This window comes from Pinus tabuliformis, chromosome 8 (genome assembly GCF_031772625.1).
Source record: "Pinus tabuliformis cultivar Carrire ecotype Pingquan chromosome 8, CPIR1, whole genome shotgun sequence".
Taxonomy (NCBI): domain Eukaryota; kingdom Viridiplantae; phylum Streptophyta; class Pinopsida; order Pinales; family Pinaceae; genus Pinus; species Pinus tabuliformis.
The window spans coordinates 2,046,705,722-2,046,724,666 of record NC_142294.1 but is presented as its reverse complement, the minus strand read 5'-3'; the positions used below and the strand labels follow the sequence as shown (position 1 = coordinate 2,046,724,666).

The following is an 18,945-nucleotide window of genomic DNA, read 5'->3' as shown; positions in this document are numbered from 1 at the left end:
TTCTTATTTCTCAGTTAAGGACTAATTCTCATCAACTCCGTTGTGAAACAAGGCGCTGGAAAATGCCAAAAGAAGTGTGGGAGGAAAGAGTATGCATTTTTTGTTCTTCCGGAAAAGTGGAAACAGGAGACATTTCATTTTAGAATGTGAGACCTTCAAAGACAACAGGGAAAGTTATGCAGATATGCTAGCAGCTAGCTCTTGGGATAATCTATTTAGCGAGGGGTTTGTCGAGAAGCTGGGAGCATTTATTTTGAAGCTTCATAGAAAAAGGGCCGAATACATCAAGCAGATGAAGAAGCAATCTGTCCCATAGGCTATCTTTAGCCTCGTGGACGTTAAAATAATTTCTTTCTTTCTTCTTTCACGGGGGCTATGAAATCCCGAGAGCCTATATCTAAACACTATCTAACTAATGACTCCTTGTCAAAAAATGGAGCCAGGGCCCTGTATAATTGTTCCTCTTCAGTAGGTTTTGAGACATACCCATACATGCCACATCACAGGCATTCCTCATGGGTTGCCTGAATTACATCGGCCGTCATTGCTAAGATTTGCACATGCCATCTATTGTTGGTAGCCAGCATTTCACCACCGTTGCTTGCACAGTCCATGTTAGCAAGTTCTGCTGCTCTGATCTGTCGCGTAGCCTCAAACCTGAAGAATAGAGGAAGAAATATGAAAAGAAATTAAGATTGACATTATCAGTTCAAATTTTTACAAGTTATAACAAATGTATAGAGGTCAGTCTTCAAAAGTCTCTCTTTTGACAAGAGGCGTCAGCAATCTCATCTATAGTAGTGCAAACTTGCAAAGGACGTGTAAATTTTAGCTAGTGCAGTCTTTCCATGATAGTTCTCTACTGAAATAAGAGATGCACAAAATTTCTACTGATATGCATGCTCTTCAAATTTTCTAGAAGATAGGTTTAAACACCAAAAACTAGAATTTGCAGATACTGCAAAACCCAATTAAAGCAATTGATACCAGTCAAATTGCAGTCTTTAAATCACCAAAACAATACATGACCTCTTTTTGGTTAAATTGCGGTCTTTAAATCACCAAGACAATACATAACCTTTTTTTTGGTTAATTATTCCCAGCTTAGTAGCTTTTTTCCAAGGTTTCACCCTGGGAAGACAGTCAGCCTCCCTCTACCCCAGAGGTAAGAGAGGGGTTGCTGGTACCATGCTAGCCCAAGGTATAGACTCACTTAAGAGCGTAACATAGTTATTCTATTCCAAAGCATAAACATGTCAATTTACAAGAATAACAACTATTCCGCCCAACCACTCAACCTAAACTCAATTGATATACCAGCTTAATAGATACTCTCCATATTCTAGAATGTATATCCTGTTTAGTAGCTATTCTCCATATTCTAAAATTTTGTATCCTGCTTCTACGAAATGTACCAGCCCACGGTATAGACTCACTTAAGAGCGTAACATAGTTATTCTATTCCAAAGCATAAACATGTCAATTTACAAGAATAACAACTATTCCGCCCAACCACTCAACCTAAACTCAATTGATATACCAGCTTAATAGCTATTCTCCATATTCTAGAATGTATATCCTGTTTAGTAGCTATTCTCCATATTCTAAAATTTTGTATCCTGCTTCTACGAAATGTTTAGTTCATGCTTCATGCTATAGACATTCCAAAACAACATCAAATAGAACAGAGGTAGACAATTCAGAAGAACAATCCATTTCCTACAACTGTACAGAGGTCAATTGGGAAAAGTGGGTACCCATCCATTTCTGGAAATTGTGTGCCTGTCGAAGCATGGAAATTGCAGATTTCCTACCGTCTGTGCAAATAACATTGGCACCATACTTCTTCAGTGCACCAGCAGCCACTCGACGATTGACAATGTTGTCATCTACGACAAGTACGCCTTTTCCAGGACAGTTGTCACTTCAAAATGGCTTTACAAGATAAAGCATGCAGTTGATGGAAGTGCAAAAAATTATAAGGCTCGTTTTGTCGCTCGTGGCTTCTCCTAGAAGGAAGGTATAGACTATGATGAGATATTTGCACCTGTTGCCTGATATACCACCATCTACTCGATCATAGCCCTTGCTGCTTCGCAAGGATGGAACCTACATAAGATGGATGTCAAGACTGTGTTCTTAGATGGTTCGATCAAAGAAGAGGTCTATGTGGAGCAACTCGAAGGATTTGAGATTCATGATCGAGAATCTCATGTGTGCAGGTTGAAGAAGGCCCTCTATGGGCTAAAGCAAGCACCCCGAGCATGGTATGAGAGGATCGATAGCTACTTGATGAAGCTGGGATTCACTAGGAGTGAAGCCGACCCTAACCTTTACTTTAAGGTTATAGATGACAAGCCTCTCATACTGGTGCTATATGTTGACGACCTCTTTCTAACAGGTGCAGACCCTCTCATTCACGAATGTAAGAGGGCACTGGCTTCTGAGTTCGAAATGAAAAACCTAGGACTTATGCACTATTTCCTAGGGCTGGAAGTCTGGCAGAAACCAGGGGAGATTTTCCTATCTCAAGGAAAATATGTGGTGAAGATATTGGAGAGATTCGGCATGGTGGTCTGCAAGCCCGTAACCACCCCATGGAGCTTGACTTCAAGAAGTTAAGCGGTAGTGCTACTGGACCTCTTTTACGAAATACCACCGAGTATCGTCAACTTGTCAGAGCATTGATGTTCCTAGTGAACTCTCGTCCAGATATATGCTTTGCAGTCAACACATTGAGTCAACACATGGTTGAACCTCACCACATACATTGGATTGGTGCCAAGAATCTGTTGAGATATCTTTGTGGCACAATTACTTATGGGTTAAGATACATTGCCGGAAATGTGAGACTACTTGGATATACTAATGCTGATTGGGCAGGCAATGTGGTGGACCACAAGAGCACTTTCGGGTGCTGTTTCTACTTGGGATCTGCTTCGATATCCTGGATGAGCAGGAAGCAGAAGTCTGTGGCTTTGAGCACAACCAAGGCAGAGTACATTGCTGCTAGCATGGCCTCCTGTGAGGCAGTCTGGTTACGAAAGCTCTTCATTGAGCTGTTTGGATTTACATTGGATACCACCGTGATCCTATGTGATAACCAGAGCGAGATTCGTTTATCAGAGATCCCGTATTCCATGTTCGCTCCAAGCATATCGATATCAGGTACCACTATATTCGTGACATGGTGCAGCAAGGAGCTATAAGGCTCTAACATATCGTCACAAATGAACAGGTCGCCGACATTTTAACAAAGCCCCTAGGAAAGGTCAAATTTCTGACTTTCCGAGAACGACTTGGAGTCGTTTAGAGACCCTCTTTTGAGGGTCAAGTATGATGTACTGAGCTCTGGGAGCTGCAGGGGGCGCGGGGTACTTCTTGGAGAAACATATGACCATAGGGTAACTCACCATCCCCTGTTGGTGCACTTTTTACAGGGTAAAAGGTTCAACCTTCCCCTGACACCCTGTGGCAACTATGGAACAGGATGATTAGTTCTCCTATGGGCCAGGATGATTCGTTCTCCATGGAGATTGTGGAACAGGATGATACGTTCTCCTGTGGGCCAGGATGATTAGTTCTCCGTGGCATCCACTGGACAAGATGGTTCGTTCTCCTGTGGACAGGATGATTAGTTCTCCTGTCGAGGCATCCTACCCATGTAGTCTAGGACTCATGGGAAGTACCTCTCATCTGATCAATGAGTAGGGAAATGAGGATAGGGACCATAGTAGTTCTATCGATGGACGCATGGTTGTATCTACCATACTCTCTATGTTAGGATGACCTCCATTGATTTGGGATCAATGATACTAGTTTGGGACCAGTGAGAGTGGTACACCCTCTAAAACTGAATTTGGGTCAGTAGAGGACTGGTCTGGGACTAGTGAAAGTGGTACACACTCCAAACTGACTTCAGGCCAGTGGAGAATGGTATGAGACATCCTGGATCACTTCTTCTTCTTCATATTTCGAGCAGAGCAGAACAGAACAAAGCAGAGTAGGGGTAAGCTATACAAGGCAGTGCATTTGATGGATGAATAGTAGCGACAGTTAGACAAATTGCAAATGGAGTTCTCCCTAGTTGAGAGGGAGTGTTAAAATTGGGAACTAGGGCCAAACTCCATGTGGGTCACCTTATTCATGGCTGAGAATATTTTTCAGATTCCTCTCGTCGAGAGGTGTAGGATTGATCTAAAGATCATCCGATTCCGATAAGTATTTATGGAGATATGAATTTATTTTGATTATTGACAAATTATCAAAGTCGACCATCAACTTATGTAGGCTCAAATGCCCAACAGACACATCTATTCACCTTCAATGTTTGGATATAAATACAACAATACTCCTCCTCATTTGGTCACTCACTACTCATCATATCCCTCTCTTTCCTGTGCAGAAAAAGAGTCTCTTCTCTCTCCTGTGCAGAAAGGCTCTCTCTCTCACCCGAGCCGAAACAGGTTGTTTGAAGTCTTGGACTAGTGCATGGCAAAGTCTTAGACTGGTGCACGGCGAAGTCTTGGACTAGTGCACGGCAAAGTCTTGAACTGGTGTGCAGTGAAGTCTTGGACTGGTGCACGACGAAGTCTTGGACTGGTGCATGGCGAAGTTTTGGACTGGTGCACGAAGTCTTGGACTGATGCACGGCGAAGTCTTGGACTGGTGCACGGCGAAGTCTTGGACTAGTGCACGGTGAATGAATCACCGATGGAGACTTGACGAGTTTGATCTAGGGTTTGCTGTTGCTGATATAAATCAAATATTTGTACTATTTCTCTCTACTGAATTATTGAAAATAAAAGAATATTTGATCAAAGGGTTTCCCCATATTGGGGTTTGTCCCTGGCTAGCCGCCACACCTTGTGTCTCTTGTCTTGGCTTGTTTTTTGTTGATCGTTTAAATGTTCTATCTGCACTTTACTTAATGTATATGTGATTGCTAATCTGTGGATAATAATAAGAAAGATAAGTAAACTGCTCTAAGCCTAGAACATACCATAACTTAACATTCATCAATCCATCTTCTGCTAATAGGAACAAATCGTTGTCCCAACTAATTTTTAACTACCCATGTGACATGTTTCTCGGCTGAGGCTCCACAACCTATCAAACTTTGGACTTAGTTGCAAAAACATTCATCAACTACAAAATCGTTGTAATTCGGTAGCTCAAGTAGATATTAAGTTAAATAATAAAGACAAATGAAGTTTATGAAATATAAGATGATTATGTACATGTTATGCTTTCAACCTTGTAAATTGATACCCAAATTGTAGTGATGAAGGTCAAAAAGGAAGGATTTGAGTGAAAAAGTGTTGTAAAAAAGAAGCAATTATGGGGTTCAACATTCCCCCACACGTAAGACATTGTATATCCTCGTGCAAAATTTCAAAATTTGTGAGTCCTTGTTACTGAACCTCCTCAGATACTTGAGCAAGGACATCCAAGTTACTCCTCCTTGATTTCTTAGCAATGATTTTCATCCTCAGCTTTTTCATCAAAATTCTGTGTTGCAGGCCCATAATCTTCCTCTTACAAAATTTGTTCTAAACTGTCAATTTATTGTCTTTCTTATACCACAGACCAAGGTGTAGCAAGACGTTGTCATTCTAAGTTATGTGGATTTCATTATGTGTTTTTACTGCTTCATTTTATTGCTTTAGATGTCTATTCAATATTTCTAATTCATAAATTTCTTGTTTGAGGGTTTCTTCAAATTGATGTTCTTCTGAGATATTAGAATGGACTGCTTCATTTTCTCCTTGATTTGAGGATGATTCAATGATTTTACCTATATCTTTTCTTTCCAAAGACTCTATATAGCACTAAATTTCCTTCTACATAGGATCAATCTCTGGAGTTCTTCTAAATGGAATGGAAGTTGGGGGTGATGGCGTCGGTGATGATGGAATTGTCAGTGATGGTATTAGTGATGATGGAACTGTAGGTTCCATTTCTTCTTTCTTTAAATAAACAAATTATGGGAACTTTTGAGAGTGTTCATGCATTTTTTTATTGAGCATTGCACTTCGTCTTATGGAAGATGATGGTTTGGATGATAATTCAGTAATAAGGGGTTGCTCCTTGACCTTTCCTTGCTATGTTTTCTCTTTAGATGAACTTCCTTCCTTAGTGCTAATTACCTTTCTCTTAATATTTGTCTTTTTAAGATTTACTAACATATATGCGAGAGGAGTCTCATCTTCTGAATGTTTCTCTTGTTCTGGAGGTGAATTATATTTTATGGGAAGCTTCCTTCTACTTCTCTTTGTTTTACCACTAGGTTCTTCTATTTCTGCTTCCTTAAAATTATTTCTAACTAAGAAATCTTCCCAATTGTCTCCACTGTTTCTAAGATGTGCTTTAATCAAGATTTTTACTAGACCATGATGATATAGAGCACTATCGATAGATTGAATTTTTCTTTGAATGCTATCAACCATTTTTATTAAGCTTTGAAGTAGAAAATATGCTAGGTTAATTTCATTTCCATCTAGAAAATTCATCATTAATCTTGCATGATAAAACAACATATTACCAAATCTTCCTTCACAAGTTATAAATTTTGAATGACTAGCAACAGGTTTCTCCATTTATTCTTCAAATATGTGACTGGTATTCCCTTTTAAACTCAGAAATATTCATACCTAGATTCTTGAGAAAAACCCTCCATTCTTTTTCTTCAACTCTTCTATTCTTAAACCAACTTTCTCCAATTCTTGGCAATCTTGTCACTTCTGCTATGAAGGATTTTTTCAACACCAGCTTCACGTCCCTAATTTCTACTTCAATGTCATCATATGCCCTAGAAACATATTTTGTTACCTCCTTCTCATGGCCTTTTAATTTCTCCACAATTTCTATCCATCGAGCTTGCTACAACATTTGTTTAACCTGTGGATATCCCTCCAAAAACCTAATTCCATTCGGCTTTGACCTTACAATGACCCCCATGGCAGAGGAATTCTAACCCACAATCTCTCTTTTGACAGGTTTAAGGAATGGGAAGGAATTTTGAGTATGAAACGAGTTAGGAAAATAAAGTTTAGGCAAGAGTGGTCTTAGTGCTAAAACATGGTTGAGTGAAATGGAAGTGTTCGACATGCAGAGGAATGATTAACGGAGAGGTGAGGGTGATTTTTGAACTATATCACGGTTAAACCTCGACTTGGTTGACAATACATTGACATTTTCATTAAACCAAAGTCGTGTGAAAAACATTAAGGGTAATCATTATTCAATATGGTAGTAGCAATGGTTACTTGTCTTTTTATTTCATAATTCAAATGTTTTACCTTTATTATATAACTCAAAATTAACATACCTTTGCTCCTTTATCTTACTACTTTTGATCTGTCTTTTATAGGTTGTCCAGTTGCTTCAGCTGCAATCTTCATCGGATTTTTCTTTTATCATCATTTCCATTTGCTCTAGTCACAATCTGCCTATTCAGCTGCGGAATTTTGTAAGAGCTGCAGATTGTTGACAATTTCATAGCTGGATTATTTCAAAGGAGAAAAAGAAAAATAAAATGAAAATGGGATTATAATATGGAAAATAAAATCTAAGCTACCAAAAACTCTTGGTTTTCAACCTGGATTTTTTTGTAAACATGCCAACAATGTTGGTTTTCCTGTTTATACAATTTTTTATCTTTTTTATTTTTTATTTTTAAAAAGAAAGTAAAAGACTAAGCTGGAGAGGAAGAAGAGTCTTCCTTGACCAACTTCAAATCAAGATTGTCTTGCATATTTCTTATGAATTCCTACCTTGTTAATGGTTTATGATATATTCGTAATCTATGACCATTTACAAGGGAGGTCACCTTCTCTTCATCAATAATTCTAATTCTGACTGGTCCATTATCAAAGACAGTTTCAATCTCATATGGACCAAGCCAGTGAGTTTGATCCTTGAAAATCTTTAAATTTTGAATCAAAAAGCAATGCCAAATCACCAGGCTAAAATTTTCTTTCTTTGATAAACTTATCATGCCACCTAGATCTTTGTTGTTGGACTATATTGGTTCTTTAAATAACATATTATTGCATCTCATCAATTTCATTCAATTGCTCCGTTCTTTGCCTTTGGGCTTCTAATAAATCAAGACCCAATTTGACTAATGTTTTAAAAGTATTTATCTGGAACTCAATAGAAACAAGACTTGTTTTCCATAAACAAGTTCATAAGGAGTGTGTCTAGTTGTATTTCTCCATGTGGTGTGATATGCCCACAAAGCTTCTGAAAGCTTTTATGCCCAATCCTTTCTATGAAAATGCGCAGTTTTGGTAAGAATTGATTCAATTACTTTGTTGGTAGATTCAACTTGTTTATTGGCTTGTGGATGATATGGAGTTTGTTTATTTCTGGTAGCATTAGATGTGCTCTAAGTCTCAAATTTTGCGGGGAGGCTTGAGAACATGTATTCCAAAAAAACCAGAAAGCATTTTGGGAAATTCCACCCAGAAACAATTTTATTAAAACAATTAATTATTTTTAATGGGACCCTAAGTCTACTTAGGAAAATAAAATAATTAAAGGGTATTAATATAAACTGTGGGTGTAACTTCTAGAAGAAGAAAAGGATCAAGAAAAAATTATCTTAGCCATTGAATGTCAATAAGGAGATTATTTAAGGAATCTTGAGGGTCACTTGAAAGAACACACAGAGAGTTCAGAAGTTTGATTTTTTGAAGCAGAGCAGAGGAACTGTCGGGATAATTTCGATAATGAGTTGTTGTTGTGAGGGGCAGGGATAGTTGGGTTGGAGTATCTTCTCTCAGACCCAGGATAAGCAGTAGAGAGAGGTAGAGAGACACCAAAAGGGTTGACATTGGGCCAGAAGGGCCCATAGAGAGCTTGACGCTGAGCCAGAAGGGCTTGCAGAGATAGTGCAGTAATCTAGAGCAGAAATTTGTTTTTTGCAGAGGAGATGACATTTCTGAGCCGGAGGGGTTGGAAAGTACTCCAGAAGGCAATACATTTCCTAGTTGACCTGGCGCTGAGCCTTTTGAAGCTGACACAAGGCCTACGCAAGTCCAACGCAAATATAGTCGTAGACAGTTGGTTCAGCTGCTGGAATAGCTGGGACTTGCCGAGTAGAGTGAGGTAATCTCACTAAGTTTTTCTTGCAGATTATTTTCTCTGTAACTGGATTATCGGAAGGGCATCCAGAGTTGTATTCAGAAATTACTTCTTAATAATATAAAACCCTCAAAGTTGATGCACTGGTTTTCTCGCATTGGGTTTTTATGGGGACATTTGTGATGAACCTCATAAATGAGTAATTATGTGGGCTCATTTTACCTCCTAACCTAGTCAAATCAACCATTCTCTTAGTTTATTGTATGAATTTCTGATTATATTTATGCTTATGGAGTGAGTTGAGTTAGTTATGATACCATGTGGTCTAACTAGTGTTTAATGCAGATTGTTGATGAATTTTGAGGTCAAATTCAAGGATCCAGTGGACAAATGGCAGCAATAACTCGAAGTGGACAAAGGAGAGGGCTTATAGGAGGGAATCCCCCTCATTTATTCCTCCTCACTTCGAATTCCCCTTCATTCAGCTCCCAGTACAAGCTGCCAAATCATGCACTAGAAGGTAGCCGAGCAAGTGGAGGATGACTAATGATTATCTCGAGTTTTGGGAGCCAAGCCTCCCTGATTTTAAGGAAGTTGTTGGTAGCTTCATTTGTATAAGTAGAAAGGCCTAGGGCCTCACTAGGGTCAGATTTTTGTTGGATTTTTGCTTATGTAAACTCTGCTCAACTTCGAGCTTATTATTTTGTGACAGTTTCATGTAATCTTGCTATTGTTTTGGAAATAAAGATGGAATCATTTTTGAGTTAGCACTGAGTTACCTTAGAGGGCTGAAGCTCTTGGGTTAGGGCCCAATCCAAGCAGCCAAGCTCCTTTTTACTTGTATTTGTATGTTTATTTCAGTTTGTAGATTAGGTTGCTGTTAAATGTATTTCTTTTATGGTTAAGAATAGGTTGCTTTTGATGATTCAATAGTTTGATTCCATTTATGCTTTCTATAGCAGGTTAAGCAGTGATAAAAAGAAGATTCAAAAGGCTAACAACAGTGCCTTGGCCTCTCTTCCTCCCTTTGGGACCATGATTTGAGGCAAAGACCCTCTTGTTGCCCCAAAAACACAGATTTTCATCATTCATAGGACTTCTAGTGTTTGCAACTTTTATTAGGTTAATAGTCCAACTTTTCTTTGCTTCAGATCTTTTTAATCATGCTCAATTATTTATTTTCAACAGTCATATTTTATGCTTTACTTTCTTGCAGCGTTTCTCAGCATTTCCTTTCATAGATCACAGTTTAGACCATTTTTATGCAAAACTCTGTTTCTCTAGATGCACTCATTTCATTGCTTGTTTGATCTTATAGTTTGATTGTCAGTCCCTTCGCAGAAGATCTCTTCTAGCACTAGGCCAGCCTATCAGCCATCCCATCCTCCATCTGATCCATGCCCTACAGGTCATCCAAGCCTCACCTCAATTCTTCCTTAGCTTCCTGCATTTTCCATAGAATTTCTTCCTCTCTCCTTGAGCAAACTCAACCATCTTCCTCTCTCCTGGTGATTCTTGGTAGACCCTAGGTGCCCTAACACCTCATTACAACCTTCATCCACCTTTTCCACCCACTCTCACACCCTCAAAATAGTGAAAACTACTCTCGGCCTCCTCCTATAGGCCTCCTGTAGTTGCCTTGTTTTCTTCTTATATATTTCCTGTGTCATCCTGTAGATTTTCCTGTAGGCTTCCTTTTGAAGGCCGAGTGTGGGAAAATCCTCCAGAAGGCCATCTGAGACCTCCTAGGACCCATCCACACCATCCTACATCCTCTCAAATCCCAAAGCCACCCTCCAATGCCACCTATTCACTCCCACATTCACACACAATAAATTATATGCAATGTCAAATTCACATAAAAATACATAAAAATCCAAAAAGATGTTTTTTACTTATTTACTTCCAGAAATAGCTTAGGTAGATGTTGTTTACTTCCTTGAGTAGGTAATGGCATTCCTTTCATGGTTCATAGTGCTTCTGCAAAAGTAGGATTAGTTGGTTAAGTAGGGTTTACTAGGTTTGCTTTACATTTCAGTCTTTCTCCTTTCTACAATTAGAGTAGCATCTGTAGAATAATCTCTCTCCTTTCATCACATATAGAGCTTCTTTTGGAATCCATAGAAGTTGGCTTCAGCTCCTAGTAATCTTGTGTCGACTGACTAAGTGACAACCTGCAGTAAGAACCAGTACTTGTGCATATAACACCGATGCTTCCAAGTTTGTTACGAACTACCGGGTTGATAAGAGTAAAGTAGGTAGCCCAAGAGTTGCAGCGTCATTGCTGCAATACTGGTTCTCACCACTTTTTGGCGCCATTTCTGGGGAAGTGTCAGAGTATTCTGTAATTACTACTTTATTATATTTTCTATTGCAATATTCTGCTAATAGTTTATTTCAGCAAAAATAGACTAGTCATTTCTTTTCTTTCAAGTTCTGCATTTCCTTGCTTTCCTCTTCAATTTTGTAAATTTCATTTCAGCAAAGTTTGTTTCAGCTAGTTGCAATTTTTTTTTCTCAATCAATTTTATTTTCTGCAGGTACTATCAGTGTGGGGAAAAAGAAACAAAAAAAAACCAAAAAATATTTCCTTTCATGCCTCGTAGGAATAGAGATAACTTAGGAAAATTTTTGCCCAACACCCCCACTACTTCACACAGCCAACATTCTCTCTTCTTCGGCGGCTGCGATCAAGAAGAACCCTTAGGTGAACAACAAGACATATTTAAAGAACCTATAGGGGAAGAAGAAGAAAAAAACATTCCTTTGGAGCCAATGGCTGAACACAGAAATGCTAGGGGGAATGGAGAGAGAATAGAGGATACCTTTCCCATTCGGGAGACCAATGGGGATACAAAAATGAAGAATATAAGCCCTTCTGCCCTACCTCATTTCCATGGTCTGACTACAGAAGATCATGGCACCTTTTTATTCGAGTTTTTTGTTATCTGTTGAACCTATGAATATGCAAAAGATGAACAAAAGTTGAAACTGTTCCCTTCTACTCTCAAGGATGCAGCACTACGCTGGTTCATGGGATTACCTGACAATAGCATCACAACTTGGGCTCAGATGCAACAAGCCTTTAACAACAAGTATTGAGACTATTGTAGGTCAAAAGATACTAAAGAAGAAATTTTCCGAAAGACTATAGGAAGTGATGAGTCCCTGGAAGACTATGAAGAGAGGTTCCAGCTCGGTTACAAAAGGGTCGGGTGTACACTTGACCCTGAGTCTTTGAAGCTGGTACTGCTCAGGGGAATTTGGGAATATCTTTTAGACACCCTCCATCTATTGGCCAGGGGAGACATCTACCAACTGTCCTATGAGGAAATAAAGACTGTTTTTAGAAACCATTCTAGAGCAGCCAGAAAGAAAGGTAGGGGGAGTCAACCCATAGCCAGTACCTCTTCCTCTAACTCATCCATTAAAGGAGAAATTGGAAACATACTGGAAGACTTCAAGAGTGATATATGTTGCAAACTCTTGCCATGCAAATGGATACCTTTCATATCAAAAGAAAACAAGAGGAAGCAGAGAGGGCTTTGGCCATTTTTTTCCGTAGATGCATCAGGAGGCATCCTAGAAATGAATGCCCATTGAACTCTATAGAGGTTTGTTCAGTGTGTGAAGAAAATAATTCTATAGATAAGTACCCTTCCTTACCCGGACTTAAAGCTGTATATCAAGGGGCTGAGGGAGTCACTGAACAGCTCTATTACATAAACCAAAGGAGGCTGCATGGACCTAGACCATACCAGCAAGGGATGCAAGGGACATCTCAGGCATACTACAACCCCAACCAAGTCACCTCCATGCCTTCTTGGGGCCCTCCTACTCATCCTTCATGGTCCACGCTTCCTCCCTGGTTCTTCACATCTCAATATCATGCCCAACCAGCCACCCATTCATTTCAATCCTATGCTCAGCCACAACTTCAGTGGAATGCACCTCATCAGAGGTGGAGGCCCCAACACAACTCTATTCCCGCTCTTTTGCCTCCACCACCTGCCCAACCACAACCGTTATCTCCTGCTCCACCAAAGCAACCCCAAATGCCTGCCCAGCCAAATCCGGACCCGAACAACAGACAGGCTCAGCAAGTGTATAGTGGGGAACCATCATGCCCAACTTATGCTATGGAGATTCAGGAAATTAACTTGCGATCTGGGAAAGTTGTCCCAGATAGCCAGCCTCCACCTAGGGAGGTTGAGGAAGATAAAGAGGAAAGTGAACCTAAATAAATTCCACCCTTTCCTGAGAGACTATCCATGACAATCCAACCTACCCCAGAAGAAACTGAACTCCTGGGAGAATTGAAACATTTATGTGTGAAGATACCACTTCTCCAAGCCATAAAAGATGTGCCTATCTACAACAGGTTGATCAAAGAGAAGTGCTTTATGCATCTAGGAAGGTGTAAGAGAGATTCCCCAACCATCAATGTCATAAGGCAACTGTCCGACTTGATGCTAGGGCAGGTAATCTGTCCAAAATATCTGGACCTTGGAAGCCCAGTAGTTGATGTCCACATCAATGACACCATGATCCCACACACCTTGATTGATCTGGGAGCTGCCATTAATGTGATGACAAAGGACACAATGCTCAAACTCAACCTCCAGGGCTCCTTGAGGAAGACCACGACTATGCTACAGTGAGCAGACCACTCCACCGTGACCCCTGAGGGGATTGTGGAAGATGTGATGGTCTCCATTGATTCTTGGGAGTACCTTGCTGATTTCTTAGTTCTCCAACCAAAGGCAAAGCTCACTAGGTATCCTCATTCTGGGAAGACCCTAGTTCGCTACCGTCGATGCCTACTGTTAGCGCTTGAGATTTCACCCTAGGCTGAGGAAGGCAAATCTCAAGGCAACATCAAACCATTCAGCCTCGTAGCTAGCCCTACGGGGCAAGAGAAGGCTCTCTCCGGTCAATCTTGGTAGATCTTCAAATGGAATGAGATGACCAACAAGGTAACACTGATATTAGGCTAGTAAACTGATTAGGAAGGTTGATTTAGGGGTTTTGGTGGCAAATTGAGGAGCTGCAATTTAGGGTGCGGAGGATGTGACACAGTTTCTGCAGGGGGGTCTTTGGGGCAAGGTAGGAGCCTGTATTGATGTCTTTAACTGAAATGGATGATTAGGAGGAAAGATAAGGAGGCTAAAGAGAGCAAACAATGGATTTGAATTCTCTTTAGACAGCAGAAAACATAAAAATTAAACAAATTTGAAAGCAGAGCATGGCAAGCATGAATTCTAACTTTATCACTTCATTTGTTTAACATGCAGCAGTATAGAAAGGAAATGAATCACATAACAAAGCTTACAATAACATGAAGAGACACACCATCAACACAATGAGTCCACAAGAATCTCAAAGATGACTGCAAAACCCTGGTCCTCCTTAGCCAAAAATTGCATAGATACAAGTGAATAATACAATGATAGCTTTCTCCCTCAAGAGTCCAACCATGAAAATGAGTAAAAGAGTGCATAATATAGATGATCTGACCTCTTTCCCCACCTCTAGGGGTCGAGCTCCCCTTCCTAGGAGCTGTTTGAACAACCTCTAAACTAAGCACTACAAAATAGGCAGTCAAAACTACTTGCCTCTAAAAACTTGGAAACCAGTTCATACAGTCAATTTTACTCTTTTACATGAGGAAAACTTCTAGAAGAGTAAAACAATAGTAAAAGTATCTAAAAAGTGCCACAAGTACAGTCAAAAGGACCACCATCGACCTCAGCAAGTCAAACTGGAGCTGAACTGCAAATTCTGGGCTGAACTGGTCAAATCTGGCAAAAATTTCCCAAGGGGTCGCGCACATCCAGCTGAAAGGGTCGCGCACTTTGGAGCCCTGTTTGGAGGCCTTCCCGGTGTCAGAATGAGGTGCAGGATAGCTCGTTGGAAAGGTCTCTGAGTCTAATTTCCAACCCAACCAGAATTTTTGGATTTGGAGGTCATTTTACCTGTCAAAAGTCAATTCTCCCAAGACTACTTCTGCAGCTCAAAAAAGGGGCAGAAAGTCAAAATTTGGCTGTATTTGACTTTTTGGAGACCCAAAACTCCATGAAAACTCAAGATAATCCATAGGCATGTGTAACATTGCAAGCAAAATCCAGCAATGCTGAGTTTTCGCAAAATGGAGCTACGAGGACAAAGGGTCTGAACGGGGGTGAGACCCCTTGAGAAGCCAAAACCTGTAAATTGCACAAAAAATTCACAAATGACAAAATTTTCTCCAAATTTTTTGAAATTTGGGCTGGGAGTCCCCAATCAAGTACCATGCTCAGTCAAAGAGGCTTTGGCCAAAATTTGGAGTGGATCGGGCGTTTTCCTTCGTTTTTGTGCTTTGGCCAACCGTCCTTGGAGCACCTTCGTTCTCGCCGGTATTTTTGACATTTCTCTCAAACCATGACACCTGTGTAAAAAGTGAAGGAGGTTTTTCTTCTTTGGCATGTTATGGACAAAAACCTCTCTCAGTTTTCCAAAATTCATCTTTTATTGCTCTGAAACATCATTTGAGTGCAACTTGTCCCAATGTGTGAAACAAGGAATTTTATCGAAATGGAGCGAAATGAAGGGGATAGGGGGCTTCTAAATTCTTGGGGAAATTTTTGGAAGTAGGGAGGGATGTTAGGAAGCAGGGGAAAGTGGAATCTCAGAGATTTAGTGAGGGGAAGGGGTCCAAAAGGGCAAAACACAGGCCCAACCTAGAAAATTGCCAGGTTGTAGCTAGAAACTAGGGTTTGTGCAAAAATGAGGAATTTGGGGGATCTGAGTGATGGGAAGCATTTGATAAGGTACTTTAAGGATAGGGGAAGGTGTATGAACATCAGGAAATAAGTTTTGCCGGTGATTTGACCATCCAAGAAAAATTAGCTTTCAAAACCCTAGGAGAGGGAAATGAGCTTGCTTAGGCACAACTGAAGCATGAACAAGATGTAAAATGACCCATTAGATACTGACATGACGATGACAACCCTCTGAATGATGATACACTCAGCTGAATGATGACATAGACTGACATTTGGGCAAACCCTAGGCCTAATGCCTAGTGACCAAATTTTGCTTGAAGACTCACTGAAATGACAAAATTTGACCTTGACACTTCAAAATCACTTTGTAAGAGCCCATTTGATCACTGTAGGAAAGCTGGAAAGACTGACACTAACACCTACATCAGCTGTCGAGCTGGGAACATGACCATAAAGAACGGCACATGTCCAAACAGTTAATCATATATCCTCCTGCCCAACCCTTGCTAGAACATGATCTACCTCTCTGGTTGGAGGAGGAAGATGAGGATGAAGTCTATTCTGCATCACTTTGTGCATTAAAAATTGCCATGGGGAGGAAACTGCCAGATGAGGATGATATGATTGAAAATCTGATTCAGAATCCACCTCCTAGTGTATCACAATTAGAGGACATAGTAAGAGAAACCCAAAACAACCCCTCAACTGATCTCTGTGCGGCCGACTCCACTCCTCTTTATGTTAAGAATATAGAGTTCGGCCCAGAAAGAACCTTGAAAATCAATCCATCCCTATCCACTTCTTAGGAGAAGGAACTTTGTAGCTTGCTGAGAAAACACTTAGATGCCTTCGCATGGAGTTATACGGAGATGAAGGGAGTGCACCCTTCAATATGTACTCATCATATATACATCAAGGAGGATTGCAAGCCAGTCAGGCAGCCTCAAAGGAGGATGAATCCAGTACTTAAAGATATTGTTAAGGAAGAACTGCAGAAATTTCTTGATGCGGGATTCATCTATCCCATCTCTGATAGTGAATGGGTCTCTCCTTTGGTGCTAGTGCTAAATAAAAATGGTAAGTGGAGAATCTGTGTCGACTATCGGAAATTGAACAAAGCCACTAAAAAGGAACATTTCCTTTACCTTTCATAGATCAAGTGTTAGACGGTCTGGTAGGAAATTTTTTTTTCTCTTTCCTAGATGGATTTAGTGGGTACAATCAGATTCAAATCAGCCCGGAAGACCAAGATAAGACCACTTTCACTTGTCCTTGGGGTACCTTTGCATACCGGGTCATTACTTTTAGTTTGTGCAACGCTCCAGCCACTTTCCAAAGAGCGGTATTGAGTATATTTTCTGAACTAGTTCATGATGCAGTAGAAATATACATGGATGATTTTACTCTGTGTGGCTCTGACTTTTAGGAAGCTTTGTCTAACTTAGGAAAAGTTCCGGATAAGTGTATTGAGATGAACCTGTCCCTCAGTCGGGAAAAATGTGAATTCTTGATGACTAAAGGGACCATGCTAGGACATGCAATATCTCAGCAAGGATTACAAGTGGACCCCAAAAAAATTGCCATCATCCAAAGAGTCCCACCTCCTCAAAAGGTGAGAGATGTCAGAAGTTTCCTAGGCTAGCTGGGTATTACAGGAGATTCATTAAAGATTTCAGCAAGCTAGCCTCTCCTTTGTTTGGCTTCTTAGGCAAATATGTCGAGTTCATATGGTCGGAAAACTATCAAGAAGCCCTAGATACCTTGAAGAGCAAGCTCATGACTGCCCCAATTCTAAGAGGCCCAAACTGGGCCCTACCTTTCCACATTCACACAGATGCCTCGAACAAAGCAATAGAAGTAGCCTTAGGAAAAATTGATGAAAAGTTACCTTATGCCATATACTTTATAAGCAAAAACTTTTCAAAGGCAGAGTTAACTATATAGTGAGCGAGAAGGAACTCCTCGTTGTCGTGCATTCCATAAACAAATTCAGACATTATATCACAGGCCATCAAACCTTTGTGCACACTGATCATGTTGCAATTAGATATTTAATGAACAAACCAAAAGTAAATGCTTGCATTATTAGATGGTTTCTTTTACTGCAGTAGTTTGATTTGACCATTATTGATAAGCCTGGTAAAGAAAATGTTGTTGCTGACTTTTTCTCTAGAGTAAATTTTCCTGCAGGTGAGGAAGGAATGGTGGATGACCAAATGCTAGATGAACACCTGTTTGTTATCTCAGTACTCTTCCCATGGTTTGCTAATATAACAAGCTACTTGTTTTTGGCACAATTCCCACCACACTTGTCCTCAAAAGAGAAGAGCAATATAGTAAGGAAAATCACCTGTTTCACCTGGATTGGGGACAATCTCTTCAAACTTGACCCAGATCAGATCTTGAGAAGATGTGTCAGGGAGGAGGAAGTCTTTGACATCCTCCTGACCTGTCATGACGGGCCTTGTGGAGGTCATTTTGCAGCAAAAAGAACCGTCTTCAAGATATTACAAGTAAGCTACTACTGGCTCACTCTTCATCAGGATGTGAGGAGATATACCATCCAGCGTGATCGGTGTCAGAGGATGGGGAAACCTACTCCAAAGGATGAGATGCCCATGCAACCTCAAGTGACCTTTGAGCCATTTGAGAAGTGGGGAATGGACTTTGTGGGTCTTATCAGCCCTCTTTCAAAGCCGAAACAATACATCATTGTGTGCACCAATTACCTAACAAAGTGGGTAGAGACAAAAGCAATCAAAGCAGCGATAGAGGAAAAAGTAGCTGAGTTTTTGAGAGAGAACATATTCTATAGGTTCGAGTATCCAAGAGAGTTGGTCATAGATCAAGGTAGTTAGTTCACTTCCAATTTGATTGAAGACCTGCTCACACATCATAGAATGAAGCACAGGACTTCAACTCCTTACCATCCACAAGCCAATGGGCAGGTGGAGGTCACTAACAGAGCATTGGAAAGGATCCTGACCAAGGTAGTGAGCAGCAGTAGAAAAGACTAGGCGGATAGATTAGTTGAGGCCACTTGGACCTACAACACAACATGGAAGACCACCACAGGGTTCACACCCTATGA

The 18,945-nt window shown here is 40.4% G+C and overlaps 1 protein-coding gene across 1 annotated transcript; it reads right to left on the bottom strand.

Moving 5' to 3' along the window:
• Positions 1–462: 462 nt before the first annotated feature.
• On the bottom strand, positions 463–1,905 carry LOC149244676 (putative histidine kinase 4). Its single transcript, XM_089368045.1, has 2 exons — positions 1,758–1,905; positions 463–657 (listed from the first exon to the last, which is right to left on the bottom strand). The coding sequence occupies exons 1-2, from the start codon at positions 1,763–1,765 to the stop codon at positions 501–503; spliced, it is 165 nt and encodes a 54-aa protein (XP_089224171.1). The 5' UTR covers positions 1,766–1,905; the 3' UTR covers positions 463–500.
• Between the last annotated feature and the right edge of the window lie 17,040 nt (positions 1,906–18,945).